Below are 27,457 nucleotides of genomic sequence, written 5' to 3' on the forward strand. Positions count from 1 at the left end.
AGATCTATTTTATATAAAAGAGGAAGCCTAACTGCTAAAACTAAGCGTTGTTTTTTCCTTTTTAAGGTTAATAAGAGGAACGAGACACATCAGATATACAGTACATCCTTTTATTATCGCAAATATGCAAGAAAAGTCAAATGGAGACACTGTAAATTAACACATGCCCTTTAATACCACAGTCTAATTGTTTTAAACACTTTAAATAATATACATTTGCACCTTATGATACCCTTTGAAATGTCTTAATCCATATGTACACAATGTAATGCTTTGAATTCTTTTCATTCTTTTTGTGAAGAGGACTAAGAGGTCTCTTAAAAACACGAGGGTCTCGTAAGACCCAGAGTCCTGATAATTCAATATACAATAACTGTACAACTGACCCGCCTCAGAGGTGGAGTGAATGCCGTGTGGCTGAAACACTGACCAGTACTTTGTCTGAAAGGGCATGTGTGAACATGTCTGTGAAGTTTCCAGTCCTGTCGAGTTTGTCTATAGCTCTGTAGTTAACCTGCCACGTATACGCAGAGTTGAAAGGGGGCACCCCAGGTTTGGTTATTGCAGACAGAGAAACCCAGAACTGCATTTTTTTTCTTTCTTTTTCGTGTAAGACGATGTTTGAACGGTCATTTCTGTTTTTATTCACGTATACATGACTCCTCTCTTTAACCCTGTTAACAGCCCATTCTGTGATTTCAAAATGCCACATCAGTGAGAAAATGTGCCTTCTTTCCTTCCTCCCTGAAAAAGGTCATTCTTGCACATGTGTGGTTTTAGTACACACTTCCTTTTTCACCCGTTTCCTCAAAATCTAACCCACCTCATATCAAACTGGATCAAAGATCTCCGGATCGGCAGCAGAGCCAAGTCGCCTGGCTGTACACTATGCTCTGAGTATGCACACATTTGACTCATCAGTTTGTTTGCCTTGTTGCGGTGTGGTCCAGCAAGCCACGGCATAGAAGGGCGTTTTGAAAACCAGGGCATGGGGATGACACAGCAGCAGGGGGTGCAACCCAAGTTTCTATTGGCACCACTGAGCTGGGAGCCTTCGGGGAGGCGGAGGGGGGTGAGGAGCGCTGTGGAGAGCCCAACATGCCTCTGCACATGAAAGGCCTGGTTGACCATTCCCTTTGAGGCGACTGGATGCAAAGGCGCAGGCCACTGGCAGGTCAGAACAAAGATGGGCTTGATTGTGAGAGAAAGCCCCAGGCAGGAGCGAGCTGGACCGGGAGCTACACTTAAACCAAACTCATCCTTATCCACTCATTGGCGTTGTTTAATCAGCGGCCATCTGGGGAGAGCAGTTTATTAGGACAACGTGGTCAGAAGAACTACCACCCATTTTTAACGAACAACTAGTTTATAAAAACAACCCCAGTTAAACTCAAATATTTGCCATGGCCTGCAAAGATCAGAATGGGCTTCTTCTTTTTTTTATCAGTCTTTTGGAATGGAAGAAACAGCATCTGTAAGTTACACACAAATATAAAGCATGAAAACTTGGCCTTTCTTGTTTCTGTCTTTGATCCAGAAATGTTGAGAATAAGACCAAAAGAATGAGAGCAGGAGAGAGTAAATGCCGCCCACTCGCCTCTTTGTGAATAACATGCTGAGTACAGTTCACTTTGGGTTCTGCCATACATACATGTGAGGAGCCACTGAAATAATCTTGGCTTAAAAGTGACAATATTGAAACAAACAAAGACCTTGTCTCTCAAACTTTGTTTGGAGGTACTGTGAGCTATTCTCAACAAAACTGTCAAGACCGAAGCCTGGAGGCCTGGAGGAACAAATGTCGGTGCCCCTTTGAATAATGCATTGTGTCTAAGAAGCGATGACGTCTCTATGTTTATACAATCAACAAAATAGGCACCTTGTCTCCTTTGGCGCCTACAGTATTTGTTCTGTTGCCTGTTTTAAATGTTTTAAGGTTCTAGTCTGCTAAAACACGAGAAGATAAACAGCTTGACTTGGCACTGGTCACTGGGTTCAAACAAATGTTTGGTGGGAACAGGTCAGGGCAGATCTGTAGGAAATGTTTAAGTGCAAAGAAACATTAAGCATTTAGAGTACGTCTCTTGCTGATCACAAGACATACTGGTAAACGTCAGCTCTCCACGTTGGCCCTTAGGTCTTTAACATTCTAACTCAGCAAAACTGCAGTACACTTAGAGCTTGTGCAACTTCAACCTGAATTTCAAATTTTCCGAAATTTCTTAAACTTCTGCTAAAAACGAACAAAGGTTTATGCTCGTGAGAGAGAATCCGATCAGAGACCCGAGATATGTTTTAGAGCTAATAAGCAGAAATTCCAGAGCACTTTTTTATGTGTGCTACACATTTGACTATAAACAATGTCGAAACATCCAGGTTCTCTTCCATCCCCGTTTGAACAATGGGACTTTTTTCCGGCTCTGAATGCATTGCCAGCCAGATCGCTTTAGCCACATAGCCTGCAGACATCTGAGTTTCTGCAGCTACTGCCAAGAAACGCTCCCTCACAAGCTCTCAAAGCCTAATGAATACAACGTTCATACATCCTTCATATTGGAGAAAGGAAAAAAGAGACATTTAAAAATAATCCTATTAATAATAATTGTTTACACCATGTCATGATAAGAACAGCAAAAAGAGCAAGAAGAACATACTTTAGAAACAACAATGAAAATTGTAATAAACAATCAAGTTTGGCAAACAAAGCTGTTTTCAGCGAGGCCACACTGTCTGTAGTGAGGCCTGTGGAGTGAGGTGGGATGGGATTTGGGGGGGGTGGGGGTCACGACGTCTGGGAATTGGGGGACTCACGAGATGGGATTGTGTCCTCTTCCTGTTATCCTTAACAGTGTCCTGTCTGCCAAAGCGTCCTTGTCCCACAGCAAGACAGACTTGTCACCACTCAGACAAGTCATGGGCCTCATACAGACACAGAAGTGGATGATACACAACTGAAAGAGGGGTAGAAGGACGGGGTCTGTGTCTGTGTGTGTGTGTGTGTGTGTGTGTGTGTGTGTGTGTGTGTGCTGGGGAGTGGAGTCAATTAGGATTCAAGGAGGGGCAAGTTGTGTCACTCCAAAAAGGGTCAGGGCACCAGTTTCATAAGAAGATGAGGGATAAATCAACCAGTCATGATGCTAAAATGGTTCAAGTGAGCTGCTGTTGAGTCCATTTGTCGTTGTTGTTGTTTTCATCACAGTCCCAGATTCTTTGGGCGTTATTTAATATAATCAAAAACTTTTGCTGCTGATGCTTTTTTTCCTTTGTTTGGTACTACATTCCCCTTAGAGTTCTGCAGAGCTGGCGAGGTTAACAAGCCTCTGCTAATACTTAGGTATGTTGGGGGTGGTTCTGTTAGGGCTGGGAGGGGGCTAGGGATAGGCAGGATGGGTTGGTGTGAGAAGATGGAAGGAGTGTTGGGGAAGGGAGTTGGCAGTCCCTCTCCCAGAATGCTCTAGTCCAGGGGTTCCTGTTTTATCCTGATGGGAGTGTTGATGGAGAGACTCCGCCGGTCCTCACGACACAACACGTACTCGCTGAACTGGGATGAGTCCACGCCGCCTCCACAAGATGCTGCCACGCTGAAACCTTTCTGGAAAAGGCGCTCCAGAACCTGAAAACAGCAGAAGAGAGTAAAGAGAAGGACATTAATACCAGAGCTGCCATTTCAATAGAGCTAATTCAAACTCAGAAGTATTGATAGAGAGGCAGGCCTCAGGTTTTATTCTTTGTAAAGAAAATTCAACATTTTGGGAAATAATGTATTGACTTTGTTGACAATAGTTAGATGACATATACAGTATCTTTTAATATTTAACGCGCATGTCTGTAGACTAAACATGAAGCTGCAGCCAGCAAACTTAGCTTAGCACAAATGGGCAGAGCCAGGATAGCTGCTTCCCGTGCTTCCAGTCTTTACACTAACCTAAGTTTGCTGGCTGCATGAGTGGTATCAATCTTCTCATCTAACTCTTGGCAAGAATGTCGATAACTGTAGCCCAACATGTCAAACATTTTCTTTAAATGTATGCACATTTTTTTTTTGCGTGATACATACTTTTCTGCTCAAAAACGCTTTTCCAAACAGAATCAGACCACAGTCGGCTGTTTCCTCTAAAAATAATGATGACTTATAGGAAAGTTTAGTGATATCTCATCACCAGAATTTTAAAGGTTTCCATAACTTACAGTCAGCAGCAAATATAAGTTTTGAATAGGCATCAGTTTTTGATACCCATCAACCTCAGATATTCATCAACCTCACATACGCCATGTGTCATTAACCTCCCCCTCCTTCAATCACACGTAGTGATGGTATAAAACCAGAGGGCACTCTAACATCACACCACCTCTGCAATATTCATACCGCTTGTGCTGGGTTGGCTACTGAACCGAGGGCATGAGCTCAAAGGGATGAGGGAAGCAGTGTGTGAGAGAGGTGTGTTAAGGGGCTCAGCGTGGTGATTACTAGAGCTCCTAATTTGAGTAATGAGGCTGGGGTGAGAGGAGAAGCGAGGTCCGTGAGCGAAGGAGAGAGCGACGTGTGGAGAATGAGTATAGGGAGTTTTGGGTAATCTGTGTGAGGACAAAGTGTTGAAGCTGCAGGGAGAGAACGGGAGACAGGGATGCATGTTAGCCCTCGAGTGTGGCTATTGATACGCACTGTTGTCCAAATGTAGATAAACTCAAACACATGAACACGTGAACTCCAACATTACTGTTCTCTTCTCATCTGCTGAAATTCTTGTGGGATGTTTTTTTTTTTTGAGAGGGCATATCTAAATCCCAGTGCGAGGAGTGCCGTGTATTTACTTATTCCCCCATCCTTTTTAATGGAGTGTGCAGCGCATTGGAAATGAAAGGTCTCGCCGAGAGCTAACCCCTCCTGCCAGATACAGAGCCAGAGAAGTTTGCACAAAAAAGATCGGTTTCTCCAGACTCCCATGCACACATACACACACACACACACACACTGACACATACACTCATGGCGAAGGATGACCTCTGTAATTACAGAAGTGAGGGCCATCGGAGGGCTAAAGTGGGGCGTTTAGGCCTCCAGGTCGAAGGGCTGCAGCCTCCCCTGACTGGGGATTAGCACACCAAAGAAGAGCCAATAAATCACACACACAAACACACAGAGACAGTAATGAGATGTGTGCAAGAATGCAAACTTGTACATATGTATGCAATTTATATATTAGCACACAAACTTGTTGAACAGACCTGAACCCATTCCCCTGCTTCCTGATTAAAACTGAAATGTAGACCGATGTGCTGCTTATAAACAGAAAGGACCACTTGGAAAAGTCACCCCCTCCTTTTTTTGTCCTCTGGCCATACGACGACGACAAACTCTGTAATTTGTGAGACAGAAGGGGCGGCAGACAGCTGATGGTGAGGATGGCTAATTAAGAGACCTGCCCAAGCATCAAACACTCCCAAATCCATGACAGACGACGGAGGAGCCTAACGATTATGGAAATGATATTACATAGCCTTCTTTGATCATTGCATCACATTGCATTTTTCCCCATCATCTCTTAACGCATGTGGGACTCTGTCATGTTCGGCAATGAATTTGGTCACAGAGGAGAATGGCCTGATCAATAAAGATAGTCTGAAAACACTTTTATCATTAATGCATGGCAACACAAAAGACTTAAGGATATTATTATAGATAGTTGTAACTGATTCAAGAATACTGTAATGACTATAAGAAGCCATAAAAAAAATAAAAAAAAAACCTACTTCACATTCAGTTTGACACAGTGAATTAGTGCCACGGGGGAATAAACAATACATTGAATAATTAAGATGTATCCAAGCAAAAGGTTTTTTAATGTCCACAAGACAACGTCCTGAAATCAATCCCAGCTGACAACAGAAAGTAATGCACCCTCTTAAAAAGCTAACACATGTCCTGGTGGCTCAGTTCAGCACAACATACTTGTGACTGCAGGCTCTCAGATCCCAGCTTATGTTGTACTTATGAAGATTTCTCTGCTTACTTTCCTGCCTCAGTTGAGCGAAACCATAGCAAAATATTCTAACAGTGAATTGCATGTGAGCAATCCGGTTGGTCGAAGTTTCATTCCAAGCATGATGATTTCCGTGAAATGGAGTTAGAGATAATTAGCATTCTTTGTTTGTTCATTTATTTTTTTCTTTTCATGTGCACTACTTTGAGCTTAGAGATGGCCTTCTCAGACCGTATGGTCTGTAACCAAGCGTGAGGTATGTCACTATTATTTTCAAAGCAGGAAATCAGCACACACCAGTACAGAGAATATGAAAAGACTTTACTAAAGTTAGCGAGCACTACCCTGAACTTTAGCACTTCTTTTTTGTCTTCTCCTTTGGCTGTGTGATTGAAGCAGAAAGTTGAATAAAAGCTTCACCCTCTTTATTCCCAGTGATCCTTTTTTTTTTATCCTTTCCTTGTTACATTGTCGACTTGGCCGCACAGGGATCTGCCCCAAAATCCCACACATACCATTCAGCATATATCACTGAGCTGCCATTCAATCTAGGGTCACAATGGGGAAGAGAAGGGACTATATCAGCCCCCCTCCTCTAACCTCCCAGCACTGTATATTTACAACAGAACGAAGATGGCAGGAATCAAAGTGGATGAGTCTCAGGGCTGGAAACCGGAGCATAATGTAATATTGATGGCCACCGGAGTGCACACACACTCACAACACCTCTCCGGAGGCGTTGGGAGACACTTGCTACTCATGGCTCAGAGTTGATTGACACGTATGACACACACACTGTAATGTGATGGGCACTGCACTCAGGGGGTCGCTTTTGTTTAACTATGCACAGTCTTTAATATGTGACAAGAGGCGCTAACTGCAACCTCTGCATCGTATCCTCTGCTTATCGCAAGCATCTGGCACAAAACAGCCGAGAAGCTCCGACTCTTTATAATTCTCTAAGCCATCTGCCAGCTTTTTTAGGAATCACAAGCGAGAAAAACACTTTGACAGTGTAATATATTCTTATAGCATTTGCGGCACATTATCTAGTAGCTGTGTTTGTGGGGCTGACAGGACTGAGCTCACTATTTCAAATGTACACTTTCATTTAAAGTGTCTTCAAGTAGCATGAATTCACACAGTAATTTAGTTCAGGTGACCCTAGCGGCAATTCAACCCCTACAGTGTAAATACCCACAGAGCTAGACAGGGAACAGAGGTTAGGTCAGTCCTCCAAGGGAGTAAAGTAAGTACAGTTCACACCAAGCTGAACAGAAGTGAGTACGTAAGGATCTCACACATCCTGACTCATTCAGTAACCTTTTTTTTTCTTATTCATCTGTGGTCTGTGGTTTCTGGCATCGTTATACTAAAACTATGGTTATCATTGGTGGAACATACTTACAATTTTCAGGTACTTGCACTTAACTTGAGCACTTCCTTTCTCTGCCACTTTATTTTACTACTCCACTACATTTATTTGAAAGCCATAATTTCTACTCTACTTTGCAGATTTACATTTTACATACAAAATAAATAACCATCTATTAAAATATGATTCAGTCTTTAAAATTAAACATCAAATGTAGCTTGCACAGTAATCTATTCGTATTAATGATCCAGTAATATGACACTGAATTATGAGTACTTATAATAATGTGATTTTAAATAAAATACAGAGTATTGGAATTGATACTTTGACTTCACCGATAGTTACATTTGTACTACAAAACCTTTAAAAAAACTTTATGTGACCTTACTTCAAATTTATAACTCTGGTGAAAAGTATTTTATAACACTTATTATTTTGATAGAGGTAACTTCTTTCTACATTTCATTTTATATTAAGTTCCTCGTGATTAAACTGTGTACAAACTTAGAAATCATCTGATCATCTAATCCTCTTCGAGTTTATTCTATTTCCCCTCCAGGTGTGTCATAACTCCCATTGGCTACTGCCAGGCTCACTCTTAGAAAGATCTACTTTCCACCACCTCACCATTCTGCATCCAACAAAAAAAACATTTGAAACATTTTTCTGGCACCAACTGCTGAAGCTGTCATCCAGTCTTTATCACCAAACTACAGGTTAATCTGCTGCCTGTTGGACCCGAGTGCCCGATACTGTGCTTGAGTACCCACTGAGCCGCACAGAGACCCCTAACCACAGCAGTGCTAATGTCTTATTCTGCCACTGCGGAGCACAGCTGAGGTGTTTGTGTGGCCTTGTCTGCTCTGATGAGCTGTGCTTTCTCTTTCTGCCCAGTGCAGGATTGATGGAGTGGCAGTGTGACATGTAAGAGAGTGTTGCGACATGTTGCGTTCCCCGCCTGGGCAGCAGGGGGACAGGGGGCCCTTCTCTACGACTGCCTCCGCTGTCACATTGATGAAGGACGGATTGGCTCTGGTCTGATCTGAGTGCTTCATCATGGTGATGTATGGAGCAGCAGCCCTGGCTCCAGCTCTGGGACGCGTGTGTGTACACCTCTGTGGCTCTTTGGCTAAATGTTTTCCCTCCGTTAAGTGCCTTTGCTGCTCTCTGTTTCTCTCCGCTGGATCTACATCACAGCGCAGGTGGTTTGCATTATTCCCTAAATTCCATTCATGACTTCATGGAGAATCACTCGCCAAGGTGGAGCTGTTATTCTCACTCTCTCAGATCTGAATACACAAAATGAAGGACTAAAGAAGGGGCTAAATTTACAGCATGCATTGTAATACAGTAAGATATTCTTTCTGTAGATGTATACAAACAGTTAGGATTATCTTGTTATATACAATATACAATATTTCTAACTGTAAATAGAAGATGATAACACATCAGAAATTTGATACTCTTGAACAAAGCCCCCAAAAATGAGTCCTTGTACTGCTTTGAATATGAGTAATTGGTTATACTACAAAGTATAACCAATTTAACTGACCTTAGGGATCTTACTTTATCTTTAAGTGAATATGAACTGAATAATAAACTGCAAAAACTAGGTTTCAGTGTTTAGTGTAGAGTAAGTGTTGAGAAATGTCATGTTATCTCATTGTGACCAACGTATCACAAGGTCTAGCAGTTTCCAGCCCTGGGCAAGACAGCAACAGTACCTTAGCTTCAATAAAATCATTTGGGACTAAAATGAATTCTCTATGTCACTGACATATAATAAATTGAAAACAGCATACATTTAAAAGTTGTCACATATCCATCTCTTTCTTGTCAGGACCGCCTCAAAAACCCATTCACTCATAAATATTCTGTTCCAGACAGTGCTACATCTGCCCTGTCCCCCCTCCTCCTCTTCTCCTTGGTCTTCCTCTGTGGGCAGGGTGTGGTTGTGTGTATGTTCCCCTGGGTTGGGGTCCAGGACTGAAATCAGATCAGAGGCTCATTGTCTGGCGGGTAAGACGAGGATTATTTTCCTAACCTTCTCATACCTTCACGCAACAATGAGAGAGGACAGAATGAGTAAGTTGTTTAGAAAAATCTCCCCTTACACCGAAAAACACCTCCATCTGCTCCTTGTGTCCTCATCTACATCGACTCAATGAGCCGGGCCTCTCTACTGTGCATGCATATGCGTGAGTGTGTGTGTGTGTGTGTGTGTGTGTGTGTTTGCGCCTTTTGGTTTTTTTTTAAAAACTGAATTGTGCGTATCTGTGTGTCTTAAAGGGGCCGGCATGAGACAAATAAAGAGCCTGACGCCACAACTAACGCCACCTTAACCGTGAGAGACCATAGTGTAAGACAAAAGGGAGCATCGCTTACAGGAAACCTCGAAGATCGAGCTCTTCTTTCTGTTTGCAGTTTGTCTGAAAAGAGGATTTCAGCTTACTTCACCTTCAAAGGAGCAGCCCAATAAAAACCGAAACAATAAAAACTCCTTTCAGACCATGTTAGTCAGATGCGCTCACATTCCATAACCAGTCTCACTGGTAAACAGTGGGAAAATGTTGTGTTAGTTGATGCGGCCAATTAATTATATTGCAAGTCATTTAAAAATCTATAAAAGAAGTATAAACCGGTTTAGGCTGTTTGAGAAATTGTAAGTATGGTATTAAAAAATGCAATACGTGTATTTCAATCGCCTTGAGCGGTGTTATATTGGAGTCTTTTTAAAAAAGGAGCTGTGTCTTAAAAAGGAGTAAAGCGTAAATTATGCATATCATTTTTTCCCCCCCTTTCCATTTCTCTTCTTCATCGTTTCGCAGGAAAACATGGCCGCAGTCCACGCGTGCTTTGTCCCGCTTCTCGGCTCTCCTCCCTGGAGGTGGTCTCTCACACGGGCAGGAGGGAGGTGGAGGTGTTAGAGTGCACTAGCCTGCCTGGGAGATGCTCCCTCTGGGTGCTGGAGGGGGGAAGGCTCCTCTATGTGTTGGCCTGTTCATGGCTGTGGGCACTGAAGTGTGTTATATCGAGCCTGTGGTGTGAGGCTGTTATGTTTCCCGTTCTCTCTCTCACAGACCTCTCTGGGTAACAAAACTGTAAGACTAGTTTTCTGAAGTTGTTTTTAATATCTTACTGCTTCACTACACACCCTGCCAAATTGCGCATCTCAGTCAGACTACCTGTTTACATGGTAATATATATATACTCCAAAGCACAGGCTGAGCTGGGGTTTCACATCATGCTACAGTCACAGGAGCTCCTTAGACACTGTAACAGAATGAAAAAGTACACACACTCTGTACGCCTGTTATTAACTCTGGTAATCTCTTGACAAACTGACTGTAACTCCATCAGATATTATCTCAGTTAGCGACAACAAGCTATTATTTCTGTGGCAAAATTCAGTATAAAAGGCCAGAAATCGTGCCAACTCCCTCAAAGCAAAGCTCAGAGGTGAAATTCTAGCTTATAGACAGTGATGGAAACCAGTGTATATACTAACTTTTATACTGGCCAGTGACCTGATAATAAAATCTGCAAATGGACACAGAATATCTGGACTCAGAGGTTGAATAAGAGACCCTCTTCTTCAGCAGATGCTACAGCTCAGTAACACCAGGGGAGCTGTACAGTGGCCGTCAAAGCTCTGGTTGTAGGAACGAATGCCAGCCAGGTGTTTAAGTGTGTACGAAAGTGTTGACAGGTGGTGGTGAAAAATGGTTTGCTTGCTCAGCAAAATTCTTTGCTGAATAAATAAAGGCTAAAAGGAAAAAAAAGAAAGTCTCCACTGTGGCAACATGCAGAGTGTATGCTAGTCCACAAACTGTGTTGAGTGACTCATGCTAAAATTTTTCTGTGGATTTGCGTCCTATGGTTAACCTCAAAGATGGGACTTGTTTCATAAAACACCTACAGTGCCAAATCAAAATTAAATAGATGCAGAAAATGTATACAGGAATTTCAGTGTAAAATCATAAAGACGTCCTGATGCAGGAAAGATTTTATCCTTGATAGCTGAGGTCCTCAAAGTAAAAATGCTGTTTATGCTGTTTAGTCTTTTGTCACTGACAACATGTGTCATAGTCACATCTTACAAATACATGCATTACATAATGTGTTTTGACATCCAATTTAACACCTTATAAATTAGTTGTTGGGAATATGTTACTAAACCCTAACCCTAACACTACAACTATCTTTATACTGAATCTGTTAGTCTGAACTGCATATTCACCACCTGGGACTAGTTGAATTTCATCTCAGTCATTTCAAAACTTAAGACAGCTCTGTGTGCCTTGTGCACAGCTATCCCTTTCTGCCTTCAAACTACAGGGAAAACACATATAAACCTTAACATATTAGATGATTTATTTAAGTATATGTAATTAAGTAATTTTATCATTCCAAATTCAGTTACTAATGTTTTAAAATTACCCTTTAGTATCTCATGATGTTTCTCCTTAATGCAATATTGAATTTATATGCATATTACACCTGTAATAACATAATCTGTGGTAAATACACAGTTTATGGTGTTTTTTATATGGTGCAACTATAATAATATTGTAGTGATTGTTTGATTTGTAGCATATCCTTATGACTTTTACCATGGTTTATTTTGTCAAATCAGTCTGTGCAAAAGAAAAGTTATGTTGTTGGATTGTGTGTCCCAGAGTGTCATACATTACTCAAACTTTTACACTTGCTGTCAACAGAATACTCAAATTACACTAACTAACATCAAAAAACACCACACCAACCCATGGAGATGGTATCAGGTACATACACATCCAGCAAGACACTACAATACTCCAGTGTGGAAACACTGTGCTGCTGTGTTGCTTCAATCACTAGCATGACAGAAATGTGTAATGTTGAATGTTTTTAGTTACAACTAGATTTGGTAGTTGTATTTTGCAAAAGTTGTCTAGTATGTATTAAATGTGCTGCATTCATAGAGTGAAGAAAATTACAAACAAACACAAACAAAGAGTGGTTTCCAGTGTGTTACCTGGACGGAGTTGAGCCTGCAGTAGCCATTGAGGGGGAAGCGGATGACGTGCGTTGGGTCTTGGTTCCAGCCGGCATTGACTGAGTTACACATAACATCTCCAGTCTCAGGGAAGATCTCCTCGATGAGGACCTTCTCCCCACTCAAGGCGATCCTCTCGCCCAGGTCGGGTGTGACGCGAACCACCAGGCAGTCACAGGGCTGTGCCATCCGTCGTTGCTCACGCTCCTGCTTCCAGCGCTCCAGCTCCTTGATCATGGGTGTCAGCTGGTAATAGCGCGCCTCCTCATACAGCAGGTGGAAGTCCTAGAGAAGAGGAGCATGGAGAAAAATAACATTGAGTTTCACTAAGTTACAGTTCATTTCCAAGGACAAGAGGACGAAACCCTACACATATAAAGTATTGTGCAATATTAACATGACAGCATAAGGTATATTTACAAGGTATCCTGATGGTTTCCCCACGGCAACCAATGACAACGTGTCCTTGAGCAAGACACTTAACCTCTAATTACTCCAGGAATGATGTTCTCCCTGTATCTGCACTTTGACACTTTCACGGTAGTGAAACACCAGCGATGCGGTACAGGCATGCATGGGAGAACAAATAACTACTGGCACAGTAATGAATATGCTTAAAATGTCCTACAATATTTCTGAATATTTTTAGGAAACACATTTATATGTGTGTCAGATACCACCAGTGTCCTTTGTCCTCACTGTCTGTTACAAGAAACCATTGGAGTGCAAAGGGGTAACGCTTCCTGGTTGTGACCCATAAACTCATTACCGAGGCTTCATGTAATGTCAGCAGTGTGAGAGTTTAAATTTATATTCCTGCTCAAATACCTCAAATGTGATCTTGGTTTGTCCTTGTGAAGTTAAGAAGAATATCTAATTACCACAAAACAGAGCAGTTTAACATCTCACTTGTTACCATGTAATACATCTTCTGGAGAGAAGAGCAATAAACCAGAATCAGTGATGGCCTCTGATCAGCAGGACAACACTTTCAATAAACAAAGCATATCCATGCTGCAGCTCTCCTCCACAGTAGCTCTTGGCAGAGCTGAGCTAGCCTTTAGCATGTTTTAGTGAGCCGACTCCAGAAAGGCCGTCAGTAGGGCTCCAGTGAAGTGGGATGGTGCATTCCTGTGTGCAGACAGTCTGCAGCAGATTGTCTGCCTCTCCCTCCTGGGCAAAGCTTGCTGGGGGCCATTTGCCCCTGTGCTCTTGCCTCTAATTTCCCACAAGACCAGATGGCACCATCATTCACCGCTACCATAGAAAATACAGAGAGGCGGAGGTTCGCTATTGGAGGCAGACAGGAGGTGAGGAAAAGATATGTGCAAGTGAACATGAGGACAATCATCAGCCAAGGAGGATTTTAATGTATTCCTCACATGGAAGGAGTTTTATGTTAATGAGGCTTGTGGCCCGATGTTAAGCTCCTATTAGAACAAGATTTAATTAGGTTACACCTAAATGCTGCAAATCTTTCTGCTAAACAATTAGTAATTAATAAACTTGTGTTCTGATTAGTGCTTCACAGTGACAAAGAATGACAGCTTAATTTATTCTTAGTTTATGAACTTCCATCACTGCCATTCAAAGTGTATTCTTACATGATGTTAATGTTCCTTAGCCTGTGGCTATAGTTTGTATAGTTTGAGTATGGACATTGTGAAACCACAGCAAACACCTGATTATGCATTTGGCTACAATATTTAACAGCTACAAATAAAGGTTGCTCCTCTTGGTGCAGTGCAAAGTCTAAACGCCCTTGAAGAGGGATACAATGTGTGTTTGTGCTGCGGAAACAACATATGCTTCATATAGTCTGCATCATTGGTGGCTGTGGGTGTTGGGTGCTGGAGCCGCCAGGGAGCCCTGATCTAAAAAGAGTTTTTCCCCTTCCCTTCTCCGGACCACTGCTGGGTATAGAAACAGAGCATGGCAGCAAACAGCATATTCATTAACCCTGCTGCTTCTCTCAGACTGTTTATCCTTGAAAAGCCTCCCTCTCTGGTTTACCCCATCATCTAAGCTCTGCCTTCATCTGAAGCGTGTGAGCGACACCCAAATACAACTCCATCTGGATGAGCGTTGACGCAACACATCTTAAGATGATGGTCTAATATTTAAGATTTCAGAATGCAAAAGAAGAGGAGGGAATGGGTCCTTTTTTCCCTTTTTCTTTCCCTTTCTCCCTGTCTTTTTCTCTCCTGGCCCTCTTGCTGCAGCTGACAAAACTCATACTGAGACGCTCCCCTTCAGGCAGCTCTCTGTATCAAAGTGTAGCTCCTCATCCTTCACAGGTCTGAAGCCATGGATGGATATGTTTTTAACAGGGGTCTGTCTGCGAGGCACTTTAGTCATCCTGAGCAGCGCAGAAAACAACAGAGTAATCCTAAGCGCTGAGGTGAGGATGAGAGGGAGACAGGGCCAACAGCTCCGTCCTGGCTGCTGGAGCTGCTGCTACTGCTGCCAGCTCTACGAGACAATTCATCCCCCAATCCTGTGTCCAGACAGCCCGTTTGAGCTTCAAAATAATGATCCGACCTGATCGCCCACTGGCAAGGCAACATCTCAGGGAAGGACAGAGGGAGGGAGAGACAGAGAGGGAGGCAGGGAAAGAGAAGAAGAGGAAGAAAATGATGGAAACTGTCACTATGAGGGAATCGGAGGACTGGTAAAGACCTACCATATGCTATGGACAAAAAATGACTTAAACCACACAAGCAGAGGCTGACAGGTTGTTGATTAAACGGGCCCAAATCCAGCTGACTCCCACCTAATATACCGCACCCACAAAGAAAACAAAAACATTAGCACTTTCCTTTTATTTTTAGCATTTTCTACACGAAGAATCAAAGTGTTATTGATTCAGAGTGCAATACAAAAGCCTGAATAAACCGACGCAGAAACCTCTAACTCTTAACGGTTTATAACCATGCCCTCAATATGACTGAGCATTGCTTACACTCTTCTGATTAATTGTAGTTTGAATAATGAGATGAGGGAGGATATTAATAGTGAATATTTTGTTCCACTGATGTAGGCTGAAAGATTTCTTTTCCTGTTCTGCTCAGACTTTCACATTGATTTAGCAAAACACACAGTGCCGTGGCTGCCAGCAGCAGAACAGACCCAGCCCTCTGGCGACGGCAGAGCTGATTGTGTTCAGATAAGGACATGCTCAATTCCGCCTCGCACTATTTGCATTTTTTTTCCCCGGCTTCACGCAAATTGAAAGGTATGTAGATCAACAAAGGCTTATGCGAGGGGATCATAATGAGTTGAAACAATGAAGTCCAATGCATTCTCTTCAACCTTGGTGCCTGATTGGACTGTCAAGACTTCATAGAAAGGGAGGGAAAAGCATGAATAAGAAAGGAAACTAATCGGTACTGAGTCAGGCCATCATTTGCAGAAAATATGCAGGGCTTTCATGTCATGTTCTGTTGTCTGAGGTTTGGCTCTTGTTCAGACTATCCGTGAGGCCTGGAGAGTTTGCCCCTGGCTCTGCGTGGCTTAGCCTCGCCTTGTTCCCTTGTAGAGATTGATGAACAAGCGCCAGCCTGGTGGAAAGTGCATGCAATTTAAGGTGGAGTAGAAGTGAAGAATAGAATACACAGTCACTGAATAAAAACCTTGAGCAGGAAAGAGCTATAGGCAGAATATGTAATATTTCTGACAAATCCGGACATGTTTGCATGGTTACTGGTAGGGTGAGACTAACTTGTTGGTAATGTCATCAGTTTCTTTTAAAGCAGCACTAATGAATATTTTGCTATATGCTCTACAGAACATTTTAGCGTCTATCATCATGGTTTTGTTTGTACAGTCCACAGCTTTATTAGTTCGGTTCACTCTCACCTCTCTCATCAACCTCATCGAGCAGCAGAAGGAAGGCAGCTGTAAAATCTTATAAACAAGGCCGATAAACAAACTGAATGCTATCTTCCCAGAAACAAATGGCAGACAGATGTTAATGAGCTGGTGAACCTAGTAATTTGGCAGCTAAAGTGGTGGAGACCAAACCAGAGAGCCCAAATATTGGACTTACATTTGGCAGGTGACCAGAAACATGACTTCAAATAAATACTAATGTTGCTCTGTGTCTGATGAATAATCACAGTAGATAGCAACAAGATTACTATCTTACTCTTTTAAGTTGGGACAGAGACATACGGTATTTTTTACGATCAACCTACACAGCTCATATTTGTTTCACCAATTACCTTGTATGGCTGGGAAATCTACAACTATGTACCCCTTAGAGTGTGTAAAGTATTACTTGATACCAAGCCTGACAGCATTACTATGATCACACACATATATAATATGTGTGTGTTCACTATAAGAAAATAATTATTTAATGCAGATGCTAAAACAGGAGCCAGGTGTGTGTGCAGCTTCAGTAGTCTAACACGGGCAAAAGCAGGTTCAATGGCACACAAAGAGGGGAGTGTATGTGCACAGATGCATGTATACATGGGTACAGAGCATGTTATTATGTATTAAACTGCACCAACATGCAGCAGCGCTCCCCAGGGTCCTTGACTGTCAGTGAGACTTCCTGTCTGTGTGGGAGTCGGTCATCGGAGCGCAGGGGGAACACAGGGGTGTGCAGGCTATTTCACCTGGGCTCACCTCTATAGAAACCACTCTGAGTGAAAAACAACAGCTCAGGGCTTTGGCACACACACACCAGGCCATGCTCCAGTTAGCCAGTTAGCATTTTACCTCTCCACCACTGTAAACTCCAACTGAGTCTGTTCCATATTTCTTTTTTTCCTCCCCAAAGTTTCCTAATTACTGCTTATCCTTATACTACAGGTAATTAATGTGTTGAATGGGAGGAGGGTGAGTCTATGTCGGCATTGTGAAAACAGAACTGGCGGCTCTGTTGTGGTATCAAGTCTATTTTGAAAACATGCAACCCCTGAGAGGGCAGGTAAACATTAATAAAAAAAAAACTGAAAAACATATTCACACTTTGGTGTATTATCTTGGGGAAAAAACTGGAATTTCACACAATACTGCATCATGTCTGGGCAGATGGCTTAACACACTCTTTTTATGTTGTTCGAACTGTGGGAGCTGATGGTGCAGTCAAGTACACAGAATACAGTATGTTGTGGTGCAGATATATACCTTGAAGTCATCTGGAAGGAGCAATTTGCTGGTCCTGAGGAAACTGAGAATGTAGCGGAATATCTCGCCGTCCCGATCTATGAAGTAGTGCTGCTTCAAGCTGTCCAACACGATGGGCTCGGTGCCATTGAACAGACGACTGATTCTGAAAATTGAAATACACACACACAAACACACGCGCACGCAGGCAGCCGCACACACACACACACACACATAATGGAATGAGCCAGCTACCTTCAAATGCATGAAACAATTACCCTCCATTTATTTTTCAATTTTATTAGCACTAAGCTTGAAATGCATTAGCATCCCAGGTTGAAACAAGGGGCTTAAGGCACAGTTCCTCCATTCCAGACTTGTTTGAAGTGTCCCTTCTGCAGTGAGATTATAACAACACACACGCTTGCTGCTTGTACTTACAGAAATTAATGGCATGAATGTAGCATTACAGCTCTATTATTCCATCTGTCAAAGGAGTGGAAATGAAACAGAGGTAGGAAATGGTGGTGGTCCACATACTAATGTGTGTGTTTAATTTTACAGTTTGATTTTGTTATGAGTGTAAGAAGACTTTGGACGGCTGCACTACTACTGTGTGTGCCACTGTTACACTTTGTAATGATAAGTAAGTAGATGTTTAATAGATCTGTAGAGTATATGTGACAATTCATGAACATATACTAAAGTAGATGTTGTATTTACCTAAACCTAACTAGACCTGAACACCAGTGCTGTAATATCAATTTTATTTGAGTACAGTTGAATCTCAATGAATAAGTGGTTGAAATGTTACAAATACTCTATAGATGGATGATCCAAATAAGTGTAACAAGTGTTATCCTAATCTCACATACCGATTTTGATGAAATTGAACCAAATGACAGAAAATAAAGTCAACACATTTATCTTTAAAATATACATTTGATGTCCGGGATTCATTTTAGGAAATGAAACATGATTCAGCATTGTATGTCATCATATAAAATCTCACATTTTCACTTTGGTTCTCCTGTGTTAGGCCGAAGTAGATTAGTTTTTTGGTGCATATTTAAAGGCAAAGGTTGAAGAACAGAAAATAACTGAAGTCATGAAAGTATCCAGAATTATATCAATAATGGTTTCTTTGAACCAGTACTTAGATATATGTAGCTAAGTTTTTACAAAACATTGACAAAACTTTAGTGAAATAATAAGACACTTGTTGCTGCCTATAGCGCTCCACAGTTAACCCCTTCCACACGTGTACTCCAAGATTAAGAGCTTAGTTGAAGTTGGCTACAGGGGCTCATCAAGACAAAGAGTGGAAATTGCTGTTATCTTTAAACTTTCATCACACTATGTTGGCGCCGTGCCTGGAGATACCTTTGGACAGATATTCATTTCCCCTTTCCTGCCGCTTACCTACAGGTCCCTCTCATGCTGGTCTAATAATCTCATCTGAGCACCTCCATTCTATCTGTTTGTGCATTTTAACTTGGTAAATAACTCTGTTCAATAATTCAAATATTTATTAGTATTTCTAAAATATTGAGGATGCAGTGTTTCTAAAACCTCTGAACCTTTATATAACTCTAAAGTGCAAAGATTAGCCTTAATTTTGTGACACTCCCTCAGCAGATAAACCTGTAATGCCTGTGCAAAGACGTACTAGTGATTTACACAAGAAATAGTTTCACTGCACATTTCTATCGTCTTTCTGAGAAACAGCTCTTGGCAGGGTGCTGCATTACTGTTATCATTTTGATGTAATCAGCTCTTCAATCACAGCAACAGCTTCTAGGGTGGATGACAAAGTTGTATGACAAATAAAATTGTGAAACCTATTTGCTAACACACCGACCGACACACACATACACCCAGCACTGCCCGAGCACTGGCATTGTCAAACTCTGTTACAAGGAGACACTGGAAGGGAGCCGCAGTGGGAATGTCAATGAACAAACAGCAGGTCTGGCTTCACTCACACGCTCGTTTTATTGAATTTATAATTACAATCCTCTACTTTGTAAAAGTGTGCAAGCTTGTATTTAATGGTTGTATCAGGTATCTCCTGACCCCGATGTGTTGGCTCAACATACTGAAGCTATCATGTCAAATTCACCCTGTTTCATTTTCTTTGACTTGACTGTGTGAAGAAGCAGAGCAAAGATGGTTCTCCCTCCCTCTCTCCCCTCCTGCCATCCTTTCTCTCTTTCACTCTCTTTCTTTTTTCTTTCTCTCTCTCCGTCTCCATCCTTCTCCCTTACTCGCTTTCTCTCTGGAAATCGATGCAAAATGCTTTATAAAAAACCAATACTCATCTCCCTGTTTTGCCTGAGGTGTTCCTTTCTCATATGGTCTTGCAATTCTTCCAGCTAGAATTTCACCATACCCCTCCAGGCTAACTCTGTTTTTCATCTCCACTTTTTTAAAAAGCAATTAAAATGCTGCCTGTTTTTCTTCTTTCTTTCTTTCCCTCTCTTCTACTCCCTCCACTCTCTCTCTCTTCCTCTGTTGGTCTCCTCATTTTTTCCCTTTCTGTTAAATCCCTGAATTGGAGGAGGGGTGTTTTTAACAGGTAGGGAGAGAGAAATGGGTGTGGAGGGATACATGGAGAAATTAAGAGAGAACATACACACACACACACAGATCAAAAGACATGAGATTGACAGGGAAAGGCAAAGATAAAAAAAATACAGCAGAAGTAAAGAGGGAAAAAAGAACAGAGTCACGGAAAGAAACAAACATTATGCGAGAGGAAGACAGAGAGAGATGTAGAGAGTGGGAGAAAAAAAAAGCTATGACAGAACTACATAGAAGAGTCAGGGAAAGAGAGGGAGGTGGTGGGTGTGGGAGGTTATCAAGGACAGGAACAGCTCAGATCTCCCACCCCAGCGGTGCCAAGTGAGGGCAGGCAGCGGGGCAGTAGGTGGGCAATATCTGGCAGGATCCTCGCTGCAGCAGCTACAGCTGGCCAGCGGCTCAGAGCTGCTAGAGACGTGTCTGCAGGAGGTGGGAGGGGGACGCAGCTCATGCAGGTATCACTGATTCTACAAGAACAGATGCTATCTGGAACCTGTAATACTAATGGACGCCTAATGAATGCAAGACACCTGACAGCTTCCTGCACAGTGAAACAAACACACCCAGGGATCTCGGTGAGTGTGTCCAGCCTGACATCAAGGCTGGCCCACAATGGGGAAGTCTGAATTTAAAACCAGATTGCTACCATGCCTGGTTAAAGATAAATGTATACACTGATGGTTCTGAAAAAGCTCCCCCAAAGGAGATCTCACAAAAGTTTCAAGAAATACAATTTTAATTTTGCTGAACATTATGAGTTAAAGGGGAACATATGACAATGTTCAAATCAGGTGCTAGTGTAACTCATTTCTGCTTTTCGATACTAAACCGGCAACAGAATTCTTCTTCTCTACATTTCATCATGTGGGGCTCTCTGTTGCCCAATATTTGCTTACCGTGATGTGAACTCTTAGAGTCACAATCTGTGCTGCTAACAATCACAGTCTTTATCTGCAGCTCGTGAATGTGATTTTGGAGCTACATAACTTGACTGTTTCTCTGCAAGAGCGCCAATTATTTCTCATTATTATTTCATGTTAAGTGATTAAAACTAAAAGTCTTACCAAGCAGCTAATTTTACTTTAGGTCATGGCAGTGTGTTAGGGCCATATAGCCTCTTTAAAAAGCAAAAAAAAAAACCAACAACAAATACTTGAGGCAATACTTAGAACAGCTAAGCTGCCTAACAATGAAAGGAAATGTATATTTTCTGAAAGGTACGTATATTAAATGATAAGACATTATCTGCTGTGTTAAATATGGTGAGTTCAGCTCACAGAAAAATAATCTATGAGATACAGAGGACCTCTAAAAGAGCATGAGGCCAGTACAAATCTATCGTCTCTGGACACCGAAGAATCGTCTTTAAAGAGAAAAATGTCCAGTGGTCCTTTCAAAATAGTTTCCTTGTCTGTGGAACATTTCCCCTAATTTCCTCAGCTTCTGTTCAAGTGACGGCTCAGACTGTCCTCTCTGAGAGCTACACAGAGTGCGCATCAATGTTTCATGACCCCTGTCCCTTAATATGGGCCGCACAGAAGAAGATGAATAACCACACATTAGTTACTAGACTAACTTTCTCTTGGCATGCTACATTATTTAGGGGGCAATCTATTAAAAGTAATCATCAACTTTAAACTCTTTAACCCTGCTCTCTTAGTCGTCACGTTTTCAGTATTGCCAGCATGCCCTGCTCGACCGGACATAGCCTAACGCGGCGTATACGGCTATGCCAGTGTAATTGTTTTGCTTTCTGCTGTCAGCCATTATCCTAATTCACACAAAAGGGCCCCTCCTTCCACTGGCTCCAGCGGAAAGTGAAGCCCTGAGGCCAAATGTACACTGAGGAGGCTGAGAGAGAGACAGAGAGAAAGAGAGAGAGGAACAGTGTGTGTGTGTGTGTGTGTGTGTGTGTGTGTGTGTGTGTGTGTGTGTGTGTGTGTGTGTGTGTGTGTGTGATATAGAGTGAGAAAGACAGAGAGAGAGAGAGAGAAGAGAGGAAGGCAGCATGTGTGAAATATGATAGATAGATAGATAGATAGATAGATAGATAGATAGATAGATAGATAGATAGATAGATAGATAGATAGATAGATAGATAGATAGATACAAAATTACAATAACAATACACACACACACAAAAACAACTTAAAATTAAAAAATAGTCCTGCAGTTTAACAACTATCTGAGATGCTTTAGAGCAAATGGAAATATCCCAACAGTTTTGATTGCAGTACAGAAAACATCAAGATCCAAATAAAATAACATTAGCACATTTGATTAAAAACATAAAATCCTGTCTTGTGGTCCAATATAATACGGAGACAGTGGGGAAAAAGAGCGCCTTAATAACAAAAATAATCATAAACCCTTGTCTGCTTTATTTTTCACATGACATGTTACAGTCAGGAATTAAAAGAGAGTTGTCAGGGATTTCCTGTCAGCAGACTCTATGAATATCAAGACTTTATTACCAAGGGATTATGCGGATTATTTCCTGTAGCCAATTTGGCAGATTTTCTAACAACCTGGTGAATGTTTACCTTGGCCCACATGGGACTCTGCCAGCTTACACAGAATCTAAGAAAATCAGGGGGCCTATAGAGCATCCCATAGTTTTAAAGGGGTTGAAATCCATACAGTGCAAGTCAGGAAATAACAGAGGTATTTTATTATTAGTTGTGTGTGTTGTCACCTTGTTTGTGGATGGATCTAAAAACGTGAATAAAGTGGGAGCGTTGATTACCAGCAGCTCTCACACAATATGAATCATCATGACTAAAATCATTGCAATCAAAAATAAAAACTGTGTTTGCAGGATGTTGTGTGCCTTTCTTTTCCTGTCCACACAAATAGTTCAGTGAACAGTAAGTCACCCTTTTAGGACTTGACAGTTTAAAGTTTGACTGTCTCAGAAAATAGGAACATACAGTATGAATGTATGTGTTTTGAAAATAACTCACAGATAATCACTATAAAGAGAATAAGAATAAATGCTGTTTCTAAAATAGTCAAGAATATCGTGTAACATGCCAATAAATTGGATTTTAATCTGATTTGAAATCGCTCCACATCTGCTTTGATGACAGAGACCCGGACATTTATGTCACTATTTTTCATCAACGACTCCTGACAGCAGCCTGAATTACTGACAAAAACAAAACCAAACAAACAGAAACAAAACAAAAACACCACCGTTCAAATGAGCAGTAAAACATGTCAAAGTTACTGCACTTGACAGGAGATGAATTTTCATACGCAACCACCGTGTGAAATGAGATAGAAAATATAAAAGCCTTGGAGGTATTTATTAAACAATTAAAATAATCAGCATTAAAACAAACCAAAACAATTAAATGCATAATCATTTTAAAGCCATGAGAGTTTAATGAAGGGTACAGAGATGTCTCCACATGGTTTCAAAAGATATTAAACTGGCAGCTTCTGAGTGCAGCTGTCAGTATGGAAGTTACAGTGTAGTTGTCCTAATGCCAGCCAGCTAAATGACTAGATAACAACAGAAATCCAATTAGATAAACACCAGTCAAATAATGCAACAATTGATTTAATAACTAAAATGCAATATTAAACTATTAAACAGTGATGGTAAAGTTACAGTCCACTTAGATTTAATTAGTCTTATACTTTAAATCTTACAGTAACAACAGCAAATCCATTCTCTCTTCAACATGCCAATATCTCCATAATAATGATTTTTAATAAATAAGACAAAGGGCATGAATTAATAAACTGATTCCAGCAATGAGGCTAGAGCGTCTGAGGAAAGCAAGTGTCTTACCTTGAGTCTGGGTACTTGGTGAGGGTCGCCAGGCTGCTGGTGTACATGTGTCCCCCGACATCGATGTGCACCGGGGCGTTCGCCTTGGTTAGCTGAGCCGGCAGAGGGATCCCCTGAGCGGCCAGTGGAGAGACCGGGGACCGGGTCAGAGACAGCCGTGACATGCTTCTTCCCTCCTGAAAGCAAGTGTACAGAAAAGCCATGGGAATAAAGATAAAGGGGGGCAAAAAAAAAATCAAACAACACAGTGATCCTACAGAGGGAAGCAGGTAGTATCCTTTCTGAATGTTATCAGATCACTTCCATGTCTGTCTGGTCGCATATTTAGCCTGGAAATTATTGCCACCGCTCTAATTAAGTATGTTTGCATCTTTTCATGCAGCACCGGAGGCGAGGATAGGAGGATGCTTATTAGAGAACCGGGGTGAGAGAGAGAGGGATAAAGAGAGAGAGAGGGAGAGAGAGAGAGAGAGAGAGAGAGAGAGAGAGAGAGAGAGAGAGAGAGAGAGAGAGAGACGGATAGAAAGAGAGAGAGAGGGGGAGAGAGGGGGGATGCTAGGTGTCAGCCTCCAGGGGAATAAAACAAACTGCTGCTGCAATATTCTAATTAAAGGTCGCCTTATGTGTTAGACGTGATGCACCCAGACACACCAACCACCAATCTGCAAGCAAGGAAAAGACGACAGTGAAGAAAGAGAGGGGGGGGGGCAACTTTTACCCTCTTAGCACACACATACATTCAAAACAATAGATTGAGGTGATGGCTTGTCATGTGGAGACAGGCCAGAACCATGAAGTCCACGTGTGCTGTGAGTCCATGTGAAGAGGATGGTGTTTTAAACCTCACATTGTATACGCCAGTCAAGTAGAGACTGTGGAGGGAGGACTGACTTTGGGGCATGCTGGTGCACTCAAAGGTCAGGCCACGGAGCTGAGTTTGATCAGCTACTAAAATGTTTTGGGAAAATATTTTTAATTCGCTTTCGATACGCCGCCATTTGACTCCGTGCTGCTTCTGGGAGAGCAGAGGAGGCGCTTATCTCCAACTTACTGGTGCTTCATTTGTTTGCCAACAGCTGCAGGTAAAGCAAACCTGACCTCAGATTGGACACATTTTCTGACGAGTCAAAGTGTAAAACAGAGAAGAAGAATGTCAGAGTGGTTCACATTATATGACAGGTTGATCTTTTAATGCGTCTTTCAAATACAGACCTTTCCTGACGCATTTTATACCAAAACTTTGAATAACACTTGGAGCTACATGACTGGGTTTAGATACCGTTACATCCTTGAGAACATGAGCAGGATTGATCCGTTTGTTGTTGCACATATGGACTGTTTTATTGTCATGACTGGTAAAACTGAAGGCCGTTGTTAAAGTCCACATCAGCCCCCTCGGCTCTGAGAGAAATGCCGTTGGGCACAAAGTGAGACTGGAGCCTTTCTTTCGCAGGGTGTTGCCCGACTCACAACAGTATCGTGTTCGTTTAATACGATTACAGAAGGGCGGATTACATTACAAATCCCAGGAAAAGGAAGGAAAAACTTGGAAAGACTTAAGAAGTTTGGGGAATACAGACACCGGGCTGTCCCACCGTAACTCTCTCTCTCTCTCTCTGTGTGCCTCTCCCTCAGCTAACCAATCAATTAACTAATTAAATCACGACATATTTGGACACATAAAAAGGAACATCATCACTCTCCTAATCAATCATTTCCTGATCTCTCTCTCTCTCTGTCTCACACACACACACACATACACACACCGTGTATAATAAATTCCTCCACAAGATCACAGCAGCTGTAAAGGCATCAACTTTCTCCTCAGACCTGTGTTACTGCCTCCTTTCACTGACCCTCTCCACGCGTTGCAGCCAGCTCCACACTCCTGACGTCTGCATAAAATAATACAGATAGCCCACAAATAAAATGACCAAAAACGGACACGGGAAAACGTCAGGAAACAACATCCCACTCCACACGAACACTACAAGCCTGTGCTCTGCCTCTAATTCAACCAAATGCTCAATATGGCGTCTTATTCGTGCTCTGCAATTAAAAAGCACAATCTCGACACGTGTAATTCATCAGCCGCTTGATAAAACCCACGCGTATTAACTGTCCAGTCTGTGGGAAAAAGAAGGAAAACCCCCCCTGTGTGTCGAGCAGTATTCGCGTTACTCTTTAGCACCAGTTCGACTCATACTAATCGAAAACTGTACAGACTAAGCCTGCACTGTGCGTAAAAACATTGGATTGTGTAATATTAAATTTTTCACCCTACCGTTTCAAACATTGTAGGGAGTCCAGAGGAAATCCGTGCCGGCGGTCAGTCCCAGCTGCTGTCCGCGTAACCCCCACAATTTTCAAATATTTTCTCCAAATGCCCCCGAGTTTGTGGTACAACTACACCGCCATCCAGCTCCAGCACGAACCTATACTGTCGCACGGTAAAGGCAAGTCTTTGCACTGTATCCCGCACAAAACTGCCTTTTAAAAGACACTAGGCTGTGGCCGGGATGGACTGCTTGCAAAGAGTCTCTGTGGCTTTAAAGGCTCTATTGCAAGGCTGGCTCGACCTGTCCTCACCAAGCTTCTTTGTACCAAAGCGCACAGGAAGCGTCCTTACCTTGTACATAGATGAGATGATCTCCTTCCCCTTCTGTGCTCTTATTTGGATACGCGTAAAAATGTGCGCTCTTGTTGGGATCCTGCTTCGTATTTCAGCTTCTTGTCTGCTTTTTTGCCTAAATGAAACTGCCCCTGTGGTTTGTTATGAGAAGAAGAAAGCCAATAATCCGTCTCTAAATAACAGAGCAGAGCTAAAAAAGAAAATTCTTGCTCCGGGCTGCCCAAGCGCCTCTGGGCCAGGGATTAGGCTACAATTAGCTCAACTCCACTCTCTCGCCCCGGCAATTTTCTCAAGGAAGAAAACGTGATACCCCCTTATTCCCGAAATTATGACTGCACAGATATAATAACTTATCTTATTTTTTTACCCGGCAAAAGTAGATCGTTCCCCTTAACGGTGTGAAGTTGTGATTTAGATGGGGGTTGGAAACCTAACAGGCAACTGTTAGTCGCTCAATAGGTTTAGAGAGATTTTAATCATTGTCATTTCGTCTGATGTAATAGTTCCCCAGGCAGTTCCAGCTAGTAGGCATACATTTCCATCTCCAGTTTAAATTTAAAGTTTAAAACCAGGCGAGCTCCCATAGTCCTTCACTCAGGCAACATGCAATAAAGGCGCAGTAACTTGTTGATAAAGTCCCAGTAGAAAAATATGTTGAAAATGAAGAGATATCCTTGAACCAATATCTTTCATGCGGTGATTTTTCCCCGTGTCCCCGCTCTCTCTGTCTCTCCCTCTCTCTCTTGCCTTAATGTCTGGAGTTGTAACGCCAAATTTCCTGCAGGCCATTAAAATCAAATGACGTCTATGGACATGCATGCATGCTGCAGAAAGCACCCTCACAACCTGCCTGCAGCCAAATGCGCCATTTCAATTATAGCGCAGGGCTTAGATGGAGATATCTTCCCAGAACAACCCCCCCCTTCCTCCA

The 27,457-nt window shown here is 42.1% G+C and overlaps 1 protein-coding gene across 5 annotated transcripts; it reads right to left on the reverse strand.

Moving 5' to 3' along the window:
* Window positions 1–96: 96 nt before the first annotated feature.
* Window positions 97–27,457, reverse strand: kctd15b (potassium channel tetramerization domain containing 15b). Of its 5 annotated transcripts, none has more exons than XM_010733116.3 (5): window positions 26,524–27,457; window positions 23,895–24,070; window positions 17,534–17,678; window positions 12,374–12,679; window positions 97–3,613 (listed from the first exon to the last, which is right to left on the reverse strand). In XM_010733116.3, exons 1-5 carry the CDS (start codon window positions 26,530–26,532, stop codon window positions 3,455–3,457), a joined length of 795 nt encoding a protein of 264 aa, XP_010731418.1. In that variant the 5' UTR covers window positions 26,533–27,457; the 3' UTR covers window positions 97–3,454. The 5 variants fall into 5 exon arrangements, with proteins under 5 accessions (XP_010731418.1, XP_010731417.1, XP_019129874.1 ...); XM_010733115.3 differs by lacking the exon at window positions 26,524–27,457 and adding an exon at window positions 26,179–26,515; XM_019274329.2 differs by lacking the exon at window positions 26,524–27,457 and adding an exon at window positions 25,725–25,987.

Source organism: Larimichthys crocea, chromosome VIII (assembly GCF_000972845.2).
Source record: "Larimichthys crocea isolate SSNF chromosome VIII, L_crocea_2.0, whole genome shotgun sequence".
NCBI lineage: Eukaryota > Metazoa > Chordata > Actinopteri > Sciaenidae > Larimichthys > Larimichthys crocea.

What these genes read in the sequence shown, in the direction of transcription:
- kctd15b (XM_010733115.3), bottom strand. An exon ending in TCCTTCCAGATGACTTCAAG is followed by an intron (nt 12,680 to 17,533) that starts GTATATATCTGC and finishes CCTCTTCTCTAG; the next exon opens with GACTTCCACCTGCTGTATGA. An exon ending in GCAGGCTCAACTCCGTCCAG is followed by an intron (nt 3,614 to 12,373) that starts GTAACACACTGG and finishes TGCTGTTTTCAG; the next exon opens with GTTCTGGAGCGCCTTTTCCA.